At 48.4% G+C, this 21,641-nt stretch overlaps 1 protein-coding gene across 3 annotated transcripts in view; it reads right to left on the minus strand.

Annotated features, from left to right (window-relative positions):
* The window catches only part of AP2A2 (adaptor related protein complex 2 subunit alpha 2), a 186,317-nt gene extending 167,323 nt beyond the window's left edge, over positions 1–18,994 (minus strand). For all 3 annotated transcript variants that reach the window (XM_063944761.1, XM_063944760.1, XM_063944759.1), the window contains exon 1: positions 18,702–18,994. Coding sequence is in view for 2 of the 3 variants with exons in the window: in XM_063944760.1 (XP_063800830.1) it covers positions 18,702–18,768 (67 nt within the window). In the remaining variant the exon portion in view is untranslated. The remainder of the gene's footprint in view (positions 1–18,701) is intronic.
* Between the last annotated feature and the right edge of the window lie 2,647 nt (positions 18,995–21,641).

Here is a 21,641-nt window from a genome sequence, read left to right on the forward strand (position 1 = left end):
AAAGTTTCTTCCCCGTTTGACTGCTCCCCAGCCTCGGAGGCTTGCATCCGTGGTCACCAGGATCCAATCCTGAATCCCCGAACCTGCGTCCCTCCAGAAGGTGAGAACTGTGCAGCCACCACAGAAGGGAAATTCTGGTCCTGGGAGATAAAATTATTTTCCGGTGCATGTCCAGGTGAGACCCGGACCACTGGTCCAGCAGGTTCCACTGAAACACCCTGGCATGGAACCTGCCATACGGAATGGCCTCGTAGGCCGCCATCATCTTCCCCAGCAACAGAGTGCAGTGAAGAACTGACACCTTTGCCGGTTTCAGAATCTGTTTTACCATGTTCTGTATTTCCAGAGCTTTTTCCACTGGAAGAAAAAAACTCTGCAATTCTGTATCCAGAATCATACCCAGGAACGACAGCCGTGTCGTTGGATCCAACTGTGATTTTGGCAAATTTAGGAGCCAACTGTTGCTCTTTCACTGACAATTCTGCAACAATTGCTCCTTGGACCTCGCCTTGAGGAGATCGTCCAAGTACGGGATAATTGCGATTCACTGCTTGCGCAGGAGAACCATCATTTCCGCCATTACTTTGGTGAAAATCCTCAGAGCCGTGGACAGACCAAACAGCAACGTCTGAGTTTGGAAAGGACAAACCTGCACAGCAAATCTCAGGTAAGCCTGATGTGGAGGATATATGGGGACATGTAAGTAGGCATCTTTTATGTCGACCGACACCATAAAATCCCCCTCCTCCAGACTGGAGATCACTGTTCGTAGAGACTCCATCTTGAACTTGAATTTTTTCAGAAAGAAATTGAGGGATTTTAGGTTCAGAATCGGTCTGACTGAGCCATCGGCTTCGGGACCACGAACAGGCTCGAATAAAAACCTTCCCCCTGTTGAGACGGGGCTACCGTGACAATCACTTGATTTGGACACAACTTTAGTATCGCAGCGCGTACTATCTCCCTTTCTGGAAGAGAAGCTGGCAAGGCAGATTTGAAAAATCGGTGAGGGGGCACGTCTTGAAACTCTAAACTTGTACCCTTGGGTTACTATGTCTACTATCCAAGGATCCAGGTCCGAGTGCACCCAGACCTGACTGAAGAGTTTGATACGTGCCCCCACTGGAGCGGACTCCCGCAGAGGAGCCCCAGCATCATGCGGTGGATTTGGTAGAAGCCGGAGAGGACTTCTGCTCCTGGGAACTTGCCACAGCCTGTGACCTTTTTCCCCGTCCTCTCACCCTCGCAGCAAGGAAGGAGGACCCACGTCCTTTTTTGAATTTATTGGGCCGAAAGGACTGCATCTGATAGTGAGGCGATTTCTTCTGCTGCGCAGGAACATAAGGTAAAAATTAAGACTTACCCGCGGTAGCCGTAGACACCAGGTCAGTGAGGCCGTCGCCAAACAAGACCCTACCGTTAAACGGAAGAGAATCCATCGCCTTCTTAGAGTCAGAATCAGCATTCCATTGATGTATCCACAACGCTCTCCTTGCAGAGACCGCCATGGCATTGGCCCTTGAACTCAAAAGGCCAATATCCCTTACAGCTTCTTTTAAATATGCTGCAGCGTCCCTGATGTGACCCAGAGTCAAAAGCACGCTATCCCTGTCTAGGGTTTCTACCTCAGATGACAAGTTATCTGCCCACCGTTCAATAGCGCTACTCACCCATGCCGCAGCAACAGCAGGCCTGAGTAGAGACCCCGTAGTGACAAATAGATTTCAGTGTATTTTCCTGCTTACGATCCGCAGGAATCTTTAGGGCTGCCGTGTCAGGAGACGGAAGCGCCACCTTTTTGGATAGACGCGATAAAGCTGTCTACCGTGGAGATTGACTCCCGCCTTTCCCTGTCCCCAGAAGGGAACGGATATGCCACTGGAATTCTTTTGGGAACATGCATCCTTTTGTCAGGATTTTCCCAAGCTTTTTCAAAGAGTGCGTTCAGCTCATGAGAGGGAGGAAACATTACCTCAGGTTTCTTTCCTTAATACATACAGACCCTAGTATCAGGAACAGCTGGGTCCTCAGTGATATGTAAAACATCTTTTATTGCCACAGTCATGTACTGAATACTCAGCCAGTTTTGGATTTAATCTGGCATCACTATAGTCAACACTGGAATCAGAGTCCGTGTCGGTATCTGTATCTGCTATCTGGGTGGCCGTTTCTGTGACCCCCGAAGGAGCCTGGGCCTTTGACAAAGCATCTTCCATGGATTACCTCCATGTCTGGTTCTTAGACTCAGATTTATCAAATCTCTTAGCTAACTTAGTCACATTTGCGTTTAAAACACTTAATATTCACCGAATCATCTGTCGGCGGTGCCGACACTGCCACTCTCACAGAATTGTCTGTCCCCACTCCAGCCTCCTGGGAAGAGCATTCAGCCTCAGACATGTCGACACACACACGTATCGACACAACCACACTGGGGCTATAGGAGACAGACGCACACTAAAGCCTGCCAGAGAGAGACACAGAGAGTTCTGCCAGCTCACACCCAGCGCCTATCTCGGTACTGAGGCCAGTAATAAGACTGCCCAGACCTGCTAGCGCTTTTTTCATATAAAATAAATCACCAGGACAGTGTAGAGGTCAGGGCCAGCGTCTCTGCAGCCTTCTGTGAAGAGAAAAAATGGCGCTGGTCAGAGCTGTGCGGGCTAAGCCCCGCCCACTACATGACGCGCTTCCGTCCCGCTCAAAATCTTTATACTGGTGGGGGTCCCTTAACTAGTGCCTGGGCACTGTTAACTTCTATGCCAGTGCTGTCTTAAGTCCCTCCATGCTGTCCAGGGCGCCCACCCCCTGCGCCCTGCAGTGCCGTGATCTGTGTGGGAGATGGAGCGCAGCCACAGTGCGGTACCTCAGACGCGTCTTCTGCCGTCACTGAAGTCTTCTGTTCTTCTCATACTCACCCGGCTTCTTTCTTCTGGCTCTGTGAAGGGGGTGACGGCGCGGCTCTGGGAACAAGCAGCTAGGCGTACAAAGTGATCGAACCCTCTGGAGCTAATGGTGTCCAGTAGCCTAAGAAGCAGAGCCCTTGAACTCTTAAGAAGTAGGTCTGTTTCTCTCCCCTCAGTCCCACGATGCAGGGAGCCTGTTGCCAGCAGGTCTCCCTGAAAATAACAAACCTAATAAAGTCTTTTCCTGAGAAACTCTGGAGAGCTCCTCAGTGTGCATCCAGTCTCACTGGGCACAGAAACTAACTGGAGTCTGGAGGAGGGGCATAGAGGGAGGAGCCAGTTCACACCCATTCAAAGTCTTATAGTGTGCCCATGTCTCCTGCGGATCCAGTCTATACCCCATGGTTCTTGAAGCATCCCCTAGGACGTATGAGAAAGAATGTGTTACTTAGAACAGTGCTTGCGGAGATGCACTTTATAGGGGCTGATTCAGAGTTGAATGCATGACGGCAGCATTACATGCGCAAAAGTAAATGCCGCCACTCACCCACATGAAGAGGAATCCAGGATTTTTTTTAGTACATTCATCATGTTGACAAGAGAATATCGACATGGATATAATGCTTAGCATTGTATGCATGAACAGAATGTTGAAAAAACATGGTGCAGAGTTCACTTCCCTACTCCAACAGTCATCATCTGAACCCGTTCCAGCAGTGTGTACGCTACCCCCCTAACTCTCCCCCTAGTGCCTAACCATCCCTACCGCATCCTAAACCTAATGCATTGTGCAGAATGACATTTGAGATGGCTACATTTCAACAACGTCAACATCTTAACTGTCGACACTGTGACAGCATCCTCAGCACAGCAGATTGAAGGCTTTCAGATTCCAATGGAGAATGCAGGCAGAACACAATGATGCTGGGATCAGAGCATTTAACTGCCAGATGTCTGAACTTCTTACAATGGATCCAACACTAAAATTAAGGCTCTGGCCCAATATAGACACTGGTCACATTTGTTATAGAGGGCCTGATGCAGAGATGGACGCAGATGCTGTGCAAAAATATGTTAATGCCTACAGGAGGCATCTAAAAGGAAAAAAAAAAAAAAAAAAAAAAAGACTCCTTCGGTTCATAAAGCAGATCGAGTGCAGCCGCCGAAGATGCAGCACTGAATCATCTGCCAGATCACTGGCCGTCTGAATGATCCTGAGGTTACTCTGATTGGCCCTCACAGCGCTGTATCTGAAGCCAGGAAGTCTGCACCGTCGGACATAGACCCTAGCCTCGCCACTCCCAGAATACATGGGCAACATACAGCCAAACTCCTCCCACTCCCCACCCTCAAACGAGAGTCTGTAAATCAGGCTAGAACTCAGTAGGCATTGCGCGCAACTTTGCAGGAACCATTCCGCATATGCACCATCGGGATAGAGTACCTCTCCAAAATAGTCCTAGAGTGAGAGGCACTGCAATGAGTAGACACTGAAATTAAAGAACTATACCATAGAATGTGCCGCTTCTCTAAATGACACATTGGATGATCAAGTCCCCCAGATCTTCCAATGGATCATTACAGGCAAATTCATTTTTTAGGACATTATAAAAAATTTTAATACTTCTGATAAATGGAGAATTTTTTTTTATTGAGATAGGAGTGGTGTATCCCCCCCTTCCCCCCCCCAAGTCAGTTTAAATGGAAGGCTGCACATAGGGCGTAATTAAAATCTGAACGCTGGGCTGCATTTTTGGCTGTCCTGCGTTTAGATAGTCGCCGCCTACAGGGGGAGTGTATATTCGCCGTGCAAGTGTGCGATGCTATTTGTATGCCGAGCTGCTAAAATTCTGTGTGTGCAGTCCCTGCGCAGCCCAGGACTTACACTTCCAGTGAGATTGACTCAGACTGTCCGGGGCCAGAGCTGACTTCAGACACCCTCCCTGAAAACGGTCAGTTGCCACCCACAAACCGCTTCTTCCTGTCAATCACCTTGCGATCTCCGGTGTGTTAGAATTTTGGCACCGTCCCGTCGCTGACCGGCGATGCCAGTTGTAGTTGTCCGACGCACGTGCGTATTGAGGTGCATGTGCGGTTATGACCCGATTGCCCGCTGTGCAAAATGCACAGCAGCTATCAGATCTGAATTACCCCCATGGTCTTATGGCTTATAGGACTGCTTCTCTGGATGACCGCTCAAATCTAGCTCTTCTGCTTATGATGGCTATTCTTCATAATGAATGATTTTTCCTATAAGACTAACAGTGTCTCGTTGCAGACATGACACACTGGGTTTCTTCTTTAGGAAGAGGCCTTTAGCATCTCCACCTCCTGTTTCTCACTTTTCCTAAGACACCCTAAATAACACAGCACATATGAGAATATGGTATAATTATAGATCGTAAGGAAGCGTAAGCAAAGCTACTGTTAACACAGAGACCTGTAGCAATCTGCCATATGCGTCACAGCACCTTCCCTCAGCGACAGTATACAGCTTCTCATATCCTTATCCATGCCGCGCTATTATGTCCCTGACAGAGTTGTCTAAAGAGGACATGTGCAGCATAGGACTCCAGATTAGTAGCCACCAGACAGCAGAGCCTGGTCATTACAAGCTACATGTACAAATCAGAGAGGAAAACACACCAATGGGAACGGTTTTCCAACTTTCAATAATAGAACAAATATGTAGAGACCAATAGGAGCCATGTTCAGAGAGAAACATAGAAGTCCATCTGTAGGAGCAGCCTTTGGATTATGATTTGTGAAGGAGTTCTTGCTTTACTTTACCATAACTGGTGGAGCCATCTCAGGCTGCCTACCAACAGAAGGCACGAAGGAAATGCTTCCAAATAATTACTGCAATTAAAAATGATAGTACAAATTACATGTCCAACTTACGTCCCACCTTTTGACAATCCTTTCTTTAATTTCAACCCCAAAACACTGTTTAGTGCCCTTTTATCCCCAAACGTTCCGTGACAGTCAGGAGATATTGAGAGATTTGTAATTTAAGAGTCACTTTGTACATTTGAAGATATTTATCAAATGAGATAGAAGGCATGGCGGCAGGTTTAGTTCACTGCTGCTCTGCATCGCAGATGTAGAATGTACAATGCACACCTGCTGTAATGTGCATAGTATTTAAAGGGTGCTTTTAGGAAAAGTGCACAGGATGGTAGGAAAGGAGTCTAGTGTGCCCTGGAGACCATGCAGGCCTCATTATCATGCTGACTTAGCAGTGACGTGCATATCTGTCCACATTCCCCAACACAAACCTTTGGAGATATAAATGTCCAAAATCCTCTATCTATACTGTAGGTTACGTAGAAAAGAGGCAATTAGTGGCTTTCTGGAAACAAACACTGTAACATTACAAGCCAACAAACATACTGTACACAAGGCTCTGTGTATTTGGGGGGTCATTCTTACCCAATCGCACTCTGCAGTTTATCGCAGCGGTGCGAACGGGTCAGAACTGCGCATGCACGGCCAAAGGACGTCAGGCCGCTACGATCGCCTCTGCCTGATTGACAGGCAGAGGCAGTCAATGGGGGGAGGGCCGCAGCGGCTGCGTGATGTCACAAGCAGCTGCTGTGGGCCGGACAGCGATGAGTAGCTCCCGGGCCAGGACGCTAAAGCAGCGCTGGTCGGGAGCTACCGCATGTCAGTGTGAATGATCGTAGCTGTGCTAAATGTAGTATTCAACAACACGCATGGTTCAACAAAGCAGTGTGAGGGACAGAGATTCTGTATTTTATGAGTGTCTATATAGCAGGGCTCGACAAATCCCAGGGGCCAGGTAGCCGTGGCCCCTAGATTTTACTGCCCGGCTACCAGATTTTGGAGGGAGGAAGCAGATCCTCTTCACCCCAACAGCCACAGCGGAGATTTTTGGAGGTATGCCTGTATTGTGGCTGCCATTTCTTGCACAGGACTGCATGTGCAGAGTGTCTGTCCTGGATTGCGCTGACTGCAGTGCTTGTCTGTGCCATTCTGCCGTCTGCTGTCTCCAAACTCTGGCTGCATAGAGATCTCCAATAAGAGGGTCTATGCGTGGCCAGGGATTTCCGCTTACGAGGGTTAGTGATGTGGCTACAGGTTAGGAGGTATTGTTAGCCCGGGGGGAGGCTGCGGAGTGGTTGTTTGCCTGGAGGTACCCCCTTATTTGTGTAGCCGTGGGGGTTGGTTGCAAGCGTGGGGGTTAGCTGCCCATTAATGTGGCTGCAAAGGGGGGGGGGTTGTTTGCCTGGGGGGTAGCTGCACTGCAGTGTGGATGCGGAGGGCTGGTATGCCAGGGGGTAGCCCCTTGTTTGGCCGCGGGAGTTGGTTTGCCTGGAGGGGGGGGGGGGGCTGCTCAGTAATATGGCTGCGGCAGGGGGGAGATAAGAGGTCGGTGGTCTGACTCCTACACTTTCATCCTGGCTCCTAGATTTTAGAAAAATGTGTAAAGCCCTGCTATACAGTACAGGTTGAGTATCCCATATCCAAATATTCCGAAATACGGAATATTCCGAAATACGGACTTTTTTGAGTGAGAGTGAGATAGTGAAACCTTTGTTTTCTGATGGCTCAATGTACACAAACTTTGTTTAATACTCAAAGTTATTAAAAATATTGTATTAAATGACTTTCAGGCTGTGTGTATAAGGTGTATATGAAACATAAATGAATTGTGTGAATGTACACACACTTTGTTTAATGCACAAAGTTATAAAAAAATATTGTCTAAAATGACCTTCAGGCTGTGTGTATAAGGTGTATATGACACATAAATGCATCCTGTGATTAGATTTAGGTGCCATCACCATGATATCTTATTATGGTATGCAATTATTCCAAAATACGGAAAAATCCCATATCCAAAATACTTCTGGTCCCGAGCATTTTGGATAAGGGATACTCAACCTGTATATTGGCTCGGCTCACAGTTGTATGCAAAACCAACAGTATGCATACAACTCCTATGTTTGTAGTGTTGCGCATCTGCAGAATGGGTCCAATGACGTAGCACACAGAACCCTCCAAAGTCAAAGCGTGACTGACATGCTGAGGCCTCCAAAGGAGACCATTTTAGAAAATGGAGGCATGTTGCCCATGTGTTGTTGGTGTGCCAGGGCCAATGCATACGTCTTCCGACACAGATTTCCCGCTGCCAGCATTGTGAATTCCCCGACCATCCTGAGTATACTGAGGGTTACTCAGACGGACAATGTTGATGCAGAGTGAGCCAATGCTGCGTCATCTGACACAGCAGCGGATCACACAAGCATGCAGGAGGAGTCTATTTACACATTAGGACATTTTCATATAGCCGCTGTGTATGTATCCATCTCTGAATCAGGCCCAGAGGCCAAGAAAAAAATACTGAAGATTAAGGGCCTGATTCTGAGGTGGAGACAGACTTGGCAGCTGTGTCTTTTGCGCAGTCGCATGCTAATGATGCCTCCAATTTGTAAAGAACTGAGATGTCCACTCGCAGTGTCTTTAGATACTGCACTAGCCATATTGGGGGGGGAGTGGTTGGGATCCCGGCAGTCAGAATCCAGACACCGGAATCCCAATCCTACATATACCAGGAGGGTTAGGGTAAGATTGCGGGGGAAAGAGTTAGGGTGTGTACACACAGTGAGATTCTTGCTATACCCGATTTTCACTCCCGATTTCCCTTGAACTCCCCGGAGCCCAGATAGCACAGATTTTGACTAACTTTTCTTGAGATATGGACTATGTGTGCTTACCATTTTGGCTTATGTGAGATGTCATTGACATGTGAGATGAACTAGATAGTACACCGATCTAGCAAGGATTGACTGGCCTGCACAGTCTATCTTTTCTTGCGATACCTACCTGGCGGGACAGCGCATCAGGATCGCAAGGTGACTTTCACCTTGCGATCTGCACTAACTTTTCTTGCGATTTTGACTATATAGTCAAAATCAAAAGAAAATATCTCACCGTGTGTACACACCCTTAGGTTTAGGCTGCGGGGAGGAAGGGTTAGGATTAGTGTTAACTGGCTCCAGCGACCCTGTAAGAATTATCAAGCAGTCAGGATACCGGTGTCAGTATTCTGACCGCCAGCATCACATACCCAAAACCGTATGGGGCACGTGCAGCTTTCTGTCAGACTATGGCCTCCTGTGTGAGTGGTTTGTCATCTCTAAACACAGCTGCTTTCAGCATCAGCTTCGCCACCCCCATTGTCTCCCAGGGACTAATTAATTGACAGAGCAATTCAAATGTGTTGGGACACCTATTAATTATAGCGCTTGTATGAATAAAAGCACCAGGATATTAACGAATATGCACCTAAAACCTGATGTAGGACCTAAGGAGATAGCCCTGTGTTATGACATTTTAACTTCTCCAAACAGGTACATAGGAATGCACAGCACTTGCCAGAGGAGATGTATACAGCAAAGGGCATGAATCCGTATCACATAACAAGCTTAGTAAATGTTATGGCCACAATAATATCCCATTAAGACGGCCATAATCACGATTTACAGTGTATATCAGCTTTCATACATGTTAAATAAAAATAAGAATTTACTCACCGGTAATTCTATTTCTCGTAGACCGTAGTGGATGCTGGGGACTCCGTAAGGACCATGGGGAATAGCGGGCTCCGCAGGAGACTGGGCACTCTAAAGAAAGATTCAGTACTATCTGGTGTGCACTGGCTCCTCCCTCTATGCCCCTCCTCCAGACCTCAGTTAAGGAAACTGTGCCCGGAAGAGCTGACATTACAAGGAAAGGATTTTGGAATCCAGGGTAAGACTCATACCAGCCACACCAATCACACCGTAAAACTTGTGATAAACTTACCCAGTTAACAGTATGAACAAATAACAGAGCATCAACCAATGGATGCCAACATAACATAACCCTTTATCAAGCAATAACTATATACACGTATTGCAGAAAGGCCGCACTAGGGACGGGCGCTCAGCATCCACTACGGACTACGAGAAATAGAATTACCGGTGAGTAAACGCTTATTTTCTCTAACGTCCTAGTGGATGCTGGGGACTCCGTAAGGACCATGGGGATTATACCAAAGCTCCCAAACGGGCGGGAGAGTGCGGATGACTCTGCAGCACCGAATGGGCAAACACCAGGTCCTCCTCAGCCAGGGTATCAAACTTATAGAACTTTGCAAATGTGTTTGAACCCGACCAAGTAGCAGCTCGGCAAAGCTGTAATGCCGAGACCCCTCGGGCAGCCGCCCAAGAAGAGCCCACCTTCCTTATGGAATGGGCTTTCACCGATTTTGGATGCGGCAATCCAGCCGCAGAATGAGCCTGCTGAATCGTGTTACAGATCCAGCGAGCAATGGTTTGCTTTGAAGCAGGAGCACCCAGCTTGTTGGATGCATACAGAATAAACAGCGAGTCAGTTTTCCTGACTCCAGCTGTCCTGGCAACATAGATCTTTAAAGCCCTGACTACATCAAGCAACTTGGAATCCTCCAAGTCACGAGTAGCCGCAGGCACCACAATAGGTTGGTTCAGATGAAAAGCTGACACCACCTTTGGCAGAAACTGCGGACGAGTTCGCAATTCTGCTCTGTCCATATGGAAAACCAGATAGGGGCTTTTACATGACAAAGCTGCTAATTCTGACACACGCCTAGCCGAAGCTAAGGCCAACAGCATGATCACTTTCCACGTGAGATACTTTAGTTCCACTGTCTTAAGTGGCTCAAACCAGTGGGATTTCAGGAAACTCAACACCACGTTAAGATCCCAAGGTGCCACAAAAGGAGGCTGAACATGCAGCACTCCCTTAACAAACGTCTGAACCTCAGGCAGTGAAGCCAGTTCTTTTTGAAAGAAAATGGATAGAGCCGAAATCTGGACCTTTATGGACCCTAATTTCAGGCCCAAAGTCACACCCGACTGTAGGAAGTGCAGGAATCGACCCAGTTGGAATTCCTCTGTAGGGGCCTTCCTGGCCTCACACCAAGCAACATATTTTCGCCATATACGGTGATAATGTTTTGCTGTCACGTCCTTCCTAGCCTTTATCAGCGTAGGAATGACTGCTTCCGGAATGCCCTTTTCTGCTAGGATCCGGTGTTCAACCGCCATGCCGTCAAACGCAGCCGCGGTAAGTCTTGGAACAGACAGGGCCCTTGTTGTAACAGGTCCTGTCTGAGAGGCAGAGGCCACGGGTCCTCTGTGAGCATTTCTTGCAATTCCGGGTACCAAGTCCTTCTTGGCCAATCCGGAACAATGAGTATTGTTCTCACTCCTCTTTTTCTTACAATTCTCAGCACCTTTGGTATGAGAGGAAGAGGAGGAAACACATAGACCGACTGGAACACCCACGGTGTTACTAGTGCGTCCACAGCTATCGCCTGAGGGTCCCTTGACCTGGCGCAATATCTTTTTAGCTTTTTGTTGAGACGGGACGCCATCATGTCTACCTGTGGCAGTTCCCATCGATTTGCAATCTGCGTGAAGACTTCCTGATGAAGTCCCCACTCTCCCGGGTGGAGGTCGTGTCTGCTGAGGAAGTCTGCTTCCCAGTTGTCCACTCCCGGAATGAACACTGGTGACAGTGCCAGCACGTGATTCTCCGCCCACCGAAGAATCTTGGTGGCTTCTGCCATTGCCACCCTGCTTCTTGTGCCGCCCTGGCGGTTCACATGGGCCACTGCCGTGATGTAGTCTGACTGAATCAGCACTGGTTGGTTTCGAAGCAGAGGCTCCGCTTGACTCAGGGCGTTGTATATGGCCCTTAGCTCCAGGATATTGATGTGCAGACAAGTCTCCTGACTTGACCACAACCCTTGGAAGTTTCTTCCTTGAGTGACTGCCCCCCACCCTCGGAGGCTTGCATCCGTGGTCACCAGGACCCAGTCCTGTATGCCGAATCTGCGGCCCTCGAGGAGGTGAGCACCTTGTAGCCACCACAGAAGAGACACCCTGGCCCTGGGGGACAGGGTGATCATCCGATGCATCTGAAGATGCGATCCGGACCACTTGTCCAGCAGATCCCATTGAAAGATCCTCGCATGGAACCTGCCGAAGGGAATGGCTTCGTAAGACGCCACCATCTTTCCCAGGACTCGTGTGCAGTGATGCACCGACACCTGTTTTGGCTTCAGGAGGTCCCTGACCAGAGTCACGAGCTCCTGAGCTTTCTCCTCCGGGAGAAACACCTTCTTCTGGTCTGTGTCCAGAATCATGCCCAGGAAGGGCAGACGCGTCGCAGGAATCAGCTGCGACTTTGGAATGTTCAGAATTCAGCCGTGCTGACGCAAAACTTCCTGAGAGTGTGCTACACTGATCAGCAACTGCTCCCTGGACCTCGCCTTTATGAGGAGATCGCCCAAGTATGGGATAATTGTAACCCCTTGCTTCCGAAGGAGCACCATCATCTCCGCCATCACTTTGGTAAAAACTCTCTGTGCCGTGGACAGGCCAAACGGCAACGTCTGGAATTGGTAATGACAGTCCCGTACCACAAACCTGAGGTACTCCTGATGAGGCGGATAAATGGGGACATGCAAGTAAGCATCCTTGATGTCCAGCGACACCATAAAGTCCCCTTCCTCCAGGCTTGCAATGACCGCTCTGAGCGATTCCATTTTGAACTTGAATTTCTTCAGATAAAAGTTCAGGGATTTTAAATTTAAAATGGGTCTGACCGAACCGTCCGGTTTCGGTACCACAAACATAGTGGAATAGTAGCCCCTTCCCCGTTGAGGGGGGGGGACCTCTACCACCACTTTCTGGAGAAAAAAAGTTTGTGAATTGCCTCCACCACTATCTCCCTTTCCATGGGGAAAGCTGGTAGGGCCGATTTTAGGTAACGGTGAAGGGGCATCACCTCGAATTCCAGTATGTATCCCTGAGACACAATTTGTATAGCCCAAGGATCCACCTGTGAGCGAACCCACTGGTGGCTGAAATGTCGGAGACGCGCCCCCACTGCTCCTGGCTCCGCCTGTGGAGCCCCAGCGTCATGCGGTGGATTTAGTGGAAGCGGGGGAAGACTTTTGTTCCTGGGAACTAGCTGCGTGGTGCAGCTTTTTTTCCTCTACCCCTGCCTCTGGCAAGAAAGGACGCACCTCTGACCTTCTTGCTCCTCTGAGAACGAAAGGACTGCATTTGGTAATACGGTGCTTTCTTAGGTTGTGGAGGGACATAAGGCAAGAAATTTGACTTCCCAGCCGTAGCTGTAGAAACTAGGTCCGAGAGACCGTCCCCAAACAATTCCTCACCCTTATAAGGTAAAACCTCCATGTGTTTTTTAGAGTCGGTATCCCCTGTCCATTGCAGAGTCCACAGGACCCTTCTGGCAGAAATGGACATAGCGTTAACTCTAGAGCCCAGCAGGCAAATGTCCCTCTGGGCATCCCGCATATATAGGACCGCGTCCTTGATATGTGCCAGGGTCAGTAGAACAGTGTCCCTGTCCAGGGTATCTAACTCCTCAGACAGAGAATCCGTCCATGCAGCTACCGCACCACACATCCAGGCCGAAGCAATTGCTGGTCTCAGCAGTGTGCCAGAATGTGTATAAACTGACTTCAGGATAGCTTCCTGCTTTCTATCTGCAGGATCCTTTAGGGCGGCCGTATCCGGAGACGGCAGGGCCACCTTCTTAGACAAGCGTGTCAACGCCTTGTCTACACTAGGGGAGGATTCCCAGCGTAACCTGTCCGTTGGCGGGAAAGGATAGCCATGAGTAATCTCTTGGAAACTATCACCTTCCTGTCAGGGGAATCCCACGCTTTTTCACATAATTCATTTAATTCATGGGAAGGGGGAAAAGTCACCATGCTTTTTCTCCCCATACATATAAATCCTCTTGTCAGGGACAGGATTTTCCTCAGAAATGTGTAATACATCCTTCATAGCTACAATCATGTAGCGGATGGCTTTAGTCATTTTAGGCTGCAACTTTGCCTCATCGTCACTGGAGTCAGACTCCGTGTCGACATCTGTGTCAACTATCTGTGATAGTGTGCGCTTTTGGGACCCTGACGGCCTCTGCGCTGTAGGATCAGGCATGGGTTGAGACCCTGCCTGTCCCCCGGTTACAGTCTTATCCAATCTGTTATGCAAGGAGTTTACATTATCATTTAACACCTTCCACATATCCATCCAATCAGGTGTCGGCACCGTCGGCGGCGACACCACACTCAGCTGCACTTGTTCTGCCTCCACGTATCCTTCCTCATCAAACATGTCGACACAGGCGTACCGACAAACAGCACACACACAGGGAATGCTCTGACTGAGGACAGGACCCCACAAAAGGCTTTTGGGGAGACAGAGAGAGAGTATGCCAGCACACACCCCAGCGCTATATAACCCAGGGATTACACAGTACCTTAGTGTTTACCCTGTAGCTGCTGATATATATATATATATATATATATATATATATATATATATATATATATACTGCGCCTAAATGTATGTGCCCCCCCTCTCTTTTTTACCCGCTAAAGCACCTGAATACTGCAGGGGAGAGCCTGGGGAGCGTCCTTCCAGCGGAGCTGTGAAGAGAAAATGGCGCTGGTGTGCTGAGGAAGAAGGCCCCGCCCCCTCAGCGGCGGGCTTCTGTACCGCTTTAATGTATAAAAAATGGCGGGGGGGGCTCTGGCATATATACAGTCCCAGACTGTATATATGCCTCTTTTTGCCAAAAAAGGTACTTAATTGCTGCCCAGGGCGCCCCCCCCTGCGCCCTGCACCCTACAGTGACCGGAGTGTGCGGTGTGCTGTGGGAGCAATGGCGCACAGCTGCAGTGCTGTGCGCTACCTTAAGTGAAGACAGGAGTCTTCAGCCGCCGATTTCGATGTCTTCATGCTTCTGCTGCTTCTGTTCTTCTGGCTCTGCGAGGGGGACGGCGGCGCGGCTCCGGGAACGGACGATCAAGGTTAGGTACCTGTGTTTGATCCCTCTGGAGCTAATGGTGTCCAGTAGCCTAAGAAGCGCTACCTAGCAAAAGTGAGTAGGTTTGCTTCTCTCCCCTCAGTCCCTCGTAGCAGAGAGTCTGTTGCCAGCAGAAGCTCTCTGAAAACAAAAAACCTAACAAAATACTTTCTTTTCTAGCAAGCTCAGGAGAGCCCACTAGGAGCACCCAGCTCGGCCGGGCACAGATTCTAACTGAGGTCTGGAGGAGGGGCATAGAGGGAGGAGCCAGTGCACACCAGATAGTACTGAATCTTTCTTTAGAGTGCCCAGTCTCCTGCGGAGCCCGCTATTCCCCATGGTCCTTACGGAGTCCCCAGCATCCACTAGGACGTTAGAGAAAAGTAAATGAACTGAGGGTTTCAATCAGCATCGCTGGGATGTACAGTAGCACCTGGGTTATGTTCCTAGAGCTACTCAACTGACTGCATTGTCCTTAACCCGAGGAGTGCCTGAGGCTTAGCTGCAGTTAACTGTACTGTATCTCCCAGGTTAAGTGCTGGGTGCAATGCTGTTACCACACACAGTAAGACCATGACTAGTCCAGAGGCAATAGTTAACGTGTATCTCTGCTCGCACCATTAAGAGGGGGCAAGTAGAAAACCGCTAGTGGGAGCAATTTATTATCTCTGGAACTAAGGCCCTCATTCCGAGTTGATCGGTCGCAAGGCGAATTTAGCAGAGTTACACACGCTAAGCCTACGCCTACTGGGAGTGAATCTTAGCTTCTTAAAATTGCGACCGATGTATTCGCAATATTGCGATTACTAACTACTTAGCAGTTTCAGAGTAGCTCCAGACTTACTCTGCCTGTGCGATCATTTCAGTGCTTGTCGTTCCTGTTTGACGTCACAAACACACCCAGCGTTCGCCCAGGCACTCCCACCGTTTCTCCGGCCACTCCTGCGTTTTTTCCGGAAACGGTAGCGTTTTCAGCCACACGCCCCTGAAACGCCGTGTTTCCGCCCAGTAACACCCATTTCCTGTCAATCACATTACGATCGCCGGAGCGAAGAAAAAGCCGTGAGTAAAAATACTTTCTTCATAGTAAAGTTACTTGGCGCAGTCGCAGTGCGAACATTGCGCATGCGTACTAAGCGGATTTTCACTGCGATGCGATGAAAAATACCGAGCGAACAACTCGGAATGAGGGCCAAAATTCCCACAACGCTGAGTGAATCACCCTATAAGTTTGAAAACTGAAACGTTTGCCTCAAATATTATTGTGGTTGAACATTTTGGGGTTGATTCAATTAGGTACAAATCGAATTCTGGAGCACAATTCCACATCTCACCTACATTGCAAATTTTAATTTCTTGTCAGAGGTGCGTACAAAATCTTTAGCCGCAATACTGGGGGTTCCGCAATTGACATGTATATGGGCAACCCCATAGTATTCCTAACAATTCTGGAAATAATCTGAAGATTAATTGGCAAGTGAAACAAAACACACATGACTGCATAAACACCACTATTTAAATTGCATTAACAATTCTGGCTTAATTTCCAGGAGGGAAGCTGTGCGGCTTGTGAGCACCACTGTCTCTATGGTAGATGCTAGAATCAAGTGGGCTAAGGGACCTTTTCCGTAATGGGGAGGAGTTACGACGCAAGGGGGAGGAGCTAGGCCAGCGGGATAGTTCCTCTATTATCCACGCCACCAACTATTACCTTTAGTAATTAGGTGGTGAGCGAAGCGAGCCACCGTGCCCGAAGCGTGGCGAGTGAAGCGAGCCCGCGAGGGTACTTTTCGGGTACCCTGTTCGCCCGTGGCTCCTCCCGCTGGTGACGTAGCTCCTCCCCTCAATACGTCACAAGGTCCCTTCAGCCCCTCCGATATAGAACCAACCCTGTCTCTATTGACAGATACCTGAGGATTTACACCATATACTATAAATAATTTTCTAGAGAGACTAGGAAATATTTCCACACCTTCCTTTACACATTTATCACATGGGGGAACTTATAAGAAGGAATCTCTATGCACCAATGATGGTGCCGTTACAGCAACAATGTTAATGTTTGGTTTGAAGTTTATAAATCCCCTTTAAGATAAAAGTTTTTACCCTCAAGAGACTGTAGAGCTTGATCTTAGAATGCAACATATTTCTACAAGTCCATTGGAATTTTTGATAAAAACTGGAATTATACACTAAAAAGCAAGTACCTTTTATATTACCAAACTTAGGGGGTATATTTACTAATGTGTGGGTTTATAGATGTAGAGATGTTGCCCATACCAACCAATCAGATTCTATTTACCCAGCATCTTCCAGAAATTAATAGCTAGAATACTATTGGTTGCCACGGGCATCATCTCCACTTCCATAAACCCGCACTTTAGTAAATATACCATTACGCGGTTCCCTTTGCTCATCAAGCTTGTAAAACAATTCCCATTTTTGAATAATGGAAACTGTTTTTATATTTGAAAATCTACTTAAAGCTCTATAAAAAAAAAAAATTAAGTTATATCAAATCTTTACATGCTATGCGTTTAACATACCACCCGTCAGGATCCCCCTGGTCCAATCCCGACAGAGGTTCAATGCCGCCGCCGTAATACTGGCGAGGCAAGCGATTCTCCCTCTGTGGGTATCCACGACACCCATAGAGGGAGAATAGACCCTGTACCAAGCGAAGCGAGCCACCATGCCCGCATCGTGGCGAGCCCGCAAGGGGCCACAATGAGCTTGCACCACTGCCGGCATTCTGGCGGACGGAATGCCGCTGTTGGTACAGTAACAGCCGGCATCCCGTTTGCCGGGATCCCATACCGATCCCCTTTACACATTTGGTACACAGCCTGCAGAGCTGTCCCAATTGAAATATGTCATTATGGTTCAATAAAGTATATACACATCGTGAACAAGCCAAGGATACTTAGGGGTTGATTGAGTTATGAATAAATCAGAATTCAGCACGATTCCACACTGTGGATTTCAATTTGCTGCCAAAGAGGTACATGTTCTGCAACGATGCCAGATGAACCATATATGGCAAATATATGCGCACTCCCGCATCGTTTCTGCTAAGAGAATCGAGTTCTTGGTATGTTGATCACAGATACATACTGGTTACATTAAAAATATTACAACTAAATTAAACAAAAACTGTTGTCAAGAAAGAATACTTTGTAGCACCATACATACAAATTGTTTTTAAATGAAAATTTGCAAATGTCATTCCCCAACATAAGCCATCAGCCAAACTAACGCCACATACAGTATGTATTTTAGATTTATGAGGAATAGCACTTTCAAGCAAATAATAAATAAATAAAATTAAAAAAAACCACAGTCACCAGCCATGGCTGACCACTACATTTGTAAGCACCTAAGCATTCGTATTAATACAGTAAATGATCTTTAACATACAATATTGATAACTGTCCACTGTTTGGGAATTTTCCAAAGCTGATTTATATAGGAGTATGAATACAGAGACCTGCAACTGCGTTGTTATTAGTAGGCTTCCATTACATGCAATGGTAAGCTGCACCTTGCAGAGTAACTCTACACCGGCCTGCAGGCACCATGGTATAATACAATATGTCATGTTATTTCTCTATATCATCAGGATGAGCAGAGAGCGCCCACAGTCTGCATCCTACAGATGCACAGGGCATAGAGTGGCCTTATAAGCACATCACACATACACCACCCTTGGCTAAGGGCAATTCTATTTGCACCCCCCCAGTAACTGTGCCCCCCCCCCCCCCCCCCCCATAGTAATCCCCCCAGCACTAGACAGGCAGTGCCAACCAGCAGCAACACACGCCCCCCTTGATTGGTCCAAGCGCCAGGCTCCCGGGCACCAGGTGATGGCTGTGCCCAGCTCTCCCGCATACTCACAGTTCCTGATGTCAGAGATGAACACGGCCAGGCCCCGCATCCCATCTCCCTTAGACACGGCGGGCATCTTCCCTACGTAGCAGGGGGCAACGCCCGGGGACAGCTACTGGCAGAGGAGACCCGGGCAGCCGGCGTCCCGGACTGTAACGTGACCCGCCGGGTTACTATCACAGCGCGCCTCCTCCGGCCCGGCGCGCTCCCGTCCACACCTCGTACCCTGAACAGCAGCGGGATGCGGGAACGCGCGCTGAGCCGGGGTGAGCGTGAGCGCGCAGCTGTAAGCTCAGAGAGATAAGAGGACAGGAAGCGCGGGCCCGGGAAATGCAAATGCAGAACAAGGGTACCGCCTTCTCGACCATTACAGGGGCGTGGCGTCCGTCACTGATCTGGCTTGGTGACGTCACGCAGTGAATAGCGGTTCTTCATCATCAGCACATGTTCCACCATTACCATTACCTCAGTGGCTAACAGGGTCTGTCACTCCCTGGGATTGCTGGTGTTTATAGTTCCACAACAGAGGGAGAGGCACATATTGCTTTCAGCCTATGCAGCTATATTATTCTCTGTTGAGGATTTCCTGCACAGTATTCCCATTACTGAGTGATGTGCTTATGATGACAGCAGCATAATGGTCATTATCATCACTGACTGACTTACTAGGACAGCAGAAAGTTTTCACTGCCCTCAAATGGTTCGCAACCTTGAGCTGTGTCCTTTTTAATTTCTCTGTCCTCATTCCTTGTCTGAGAATAATGGTCCTACTTATCAGGGGTGTATCTACCTATTGGCCAGGATGGCACTCGCCAGGGGCACCAGGCAAGGAGGGGGCGCCATCCGGCTGTGCCATCCATGGCCAGGGGGTAAAACCAAGTGGTACTGTTAGACTTGGTGACTGTCTGTTAGTGCCGGCGCCAGTGTCCGGCAGCAGCGCACTGCACCTCGCTTGTAATCAGACTCAACATAAACTACAGCTCCCAGAAGCCCTTGTTGCTGGGAGCTCCTGGCACCAAGGGCTGCTAGGAGCTGTAGTTTACTTTGAGTCTGATTGATCACTTGTGCTGAGCTGTGCCGCTGGACACTGGCGCTGGCAGTGACAGACATCACCAGGTACAGTCAGAGCCAGAATATTGGGGGGGGCAAGGCACAGGACTGCAGTGCCCTGTATTGGGCTAGGGCAGTGGACGGAGTGGAAGCATGGCACTCACTTCCAGGCAGCGCAGCAGCATGGAGGAGAGGGAGAGAGGACAGTGTGCTACTAAAGTACATGCAGTCAGCGTACCCTGTCTGTAATGTGGGGGGTGGGGGGGATACTATATAGTCTGTCTGTATGTGTGTCTGTGACTGAATTTATGTATGTGTGTGACTATGTATGTATGTTTGTGTGTGTATACAGTATATCTACTGTATTTATGTGTGTTTTAGTGTGTGACTATGTATGTGAATTAGTGTGTAACTATGTACAGTATGTATTTGTATATACTGCATGTGTGACTGTACTGTATCATATGTATGTGTTTTGTGTGTGACTATGTATGTAAGTGTATACTGTATGTGTGTGCCTATGGGCAGGATCAGATATACTAATGGCAAATGTGGTTTGACCGCATTCCCCAAATAAAATAAGGAATATATTTATTAGCACGGGTCACATTTCCATTTTCTATTTGCATTCCCCATATGCCTTTTATAGACTGTTTCCTATAGAGGTACGACTGTGTGGTGTAACGTGCATAAGAGACACTACTGTGCGTTGTAATGTGAGTAATGGACCCTACTGTGCGGTGTAATGTGATACTGTGTGGCATAATTTGAATTGGAAGTACTATTGTGTGGCCATGCCCCTTCCCCACAAGGCCACGTTCCTTTTTGACACGCCTCCCTTATTTCAAATATATGTGTGGGGGGGAGGGGCAGCCACTTTGCCAGGGGCGCTCGGACCCGGCTATTGTCAGTCTGAAAGGGGTATAAGTAGTACTTATACCCCTTTCAGACTGACAATAGCCGGGTCGCACCCAGGAATGTGTACACTGGTGCGAACCGGCTTGAGACCCCTTCAGACTTGCGGCCCGAACCGGCATATTGCCGGGTTGGTGATGTCACTGGAGGCTGTGCTTGGAGATAATCATCTCCAAGCACCTCCTCCTCCTATGCAGAGAACGGGTACCGAGTCGCCTTGACCCGGCATACCCATTCACACTGCACCGCATCCCGGGACAATCCCGGATTCAACCCTGGTCTAGACCCAGGAAATTCTTACAGGACCCTTTCACACTGAGCAATTTTCGGGGGTTGATGCGCGTTCATGTGCAATAACCCGGGAAATTTTTGTCAGTCTGAAAGGGGTAGTAGACATCCATCTGTGACTCTAAAATTCAGGGCCAGATTAAGACATAGAGGGGCTGCTACCATTAAAATTGTCAATACAATATGCAGGTGATTATATTTAAAAGTATAATTCCTAAATACTCACTGCACCGCAAATGTATTATTATTATTATCCTTTTTCTCTAACGTCCTAGTGGATGCTGGGGACTCCGTAAGGACCATGGGGAATAGACAGGCTCCGCAGGAGACATGGGCACTTTAAGAAAGAATTTAGATTCTGGTGTGCTCTGGCTCCTCCCTCTATGTCCCTCCTCCAGACCTCAGTTTGAATCTGTGCCCGGACAACCTGGGTGCTGTTTAGTGAGCTCTCCTGAGCTTGCTATAAGAAAGTATTTTGTTAGATTTTTTATTTTCAGGGAGATCTGCTGGCAACAGACTCCCTGCATCGTGGGACTGAGGGGAGAGAAGCAGCCCTACTCTCTGCAGATAGGTCCTGCTTCTTAGGCTACTGGACACCATTAGCTCCAGAGGGATCGTACACAGGATCTCACCCTTTGTCGTCCGATCCCGGAGCCGCGCCGCCATCCCCCTCGCAGAGCCGGAAGACAGAAGCCG

This window comes from Pseudophryne corroboree, chromosome 11 (assembly GCF_028390025.1).
Source record: "Pseudophryne corroboree isolate aPseCor3 chromosome 11, aPseCor3.hap2, whole genome shotgun sequence".
In the NCBI taxonomy this organism is placed as follows: Eukaryota; Metazoa; Chordata; class Amphibia; order Anura; family Myobatrachidae; genus Pseudophryne; species Pseudophryne corroboree.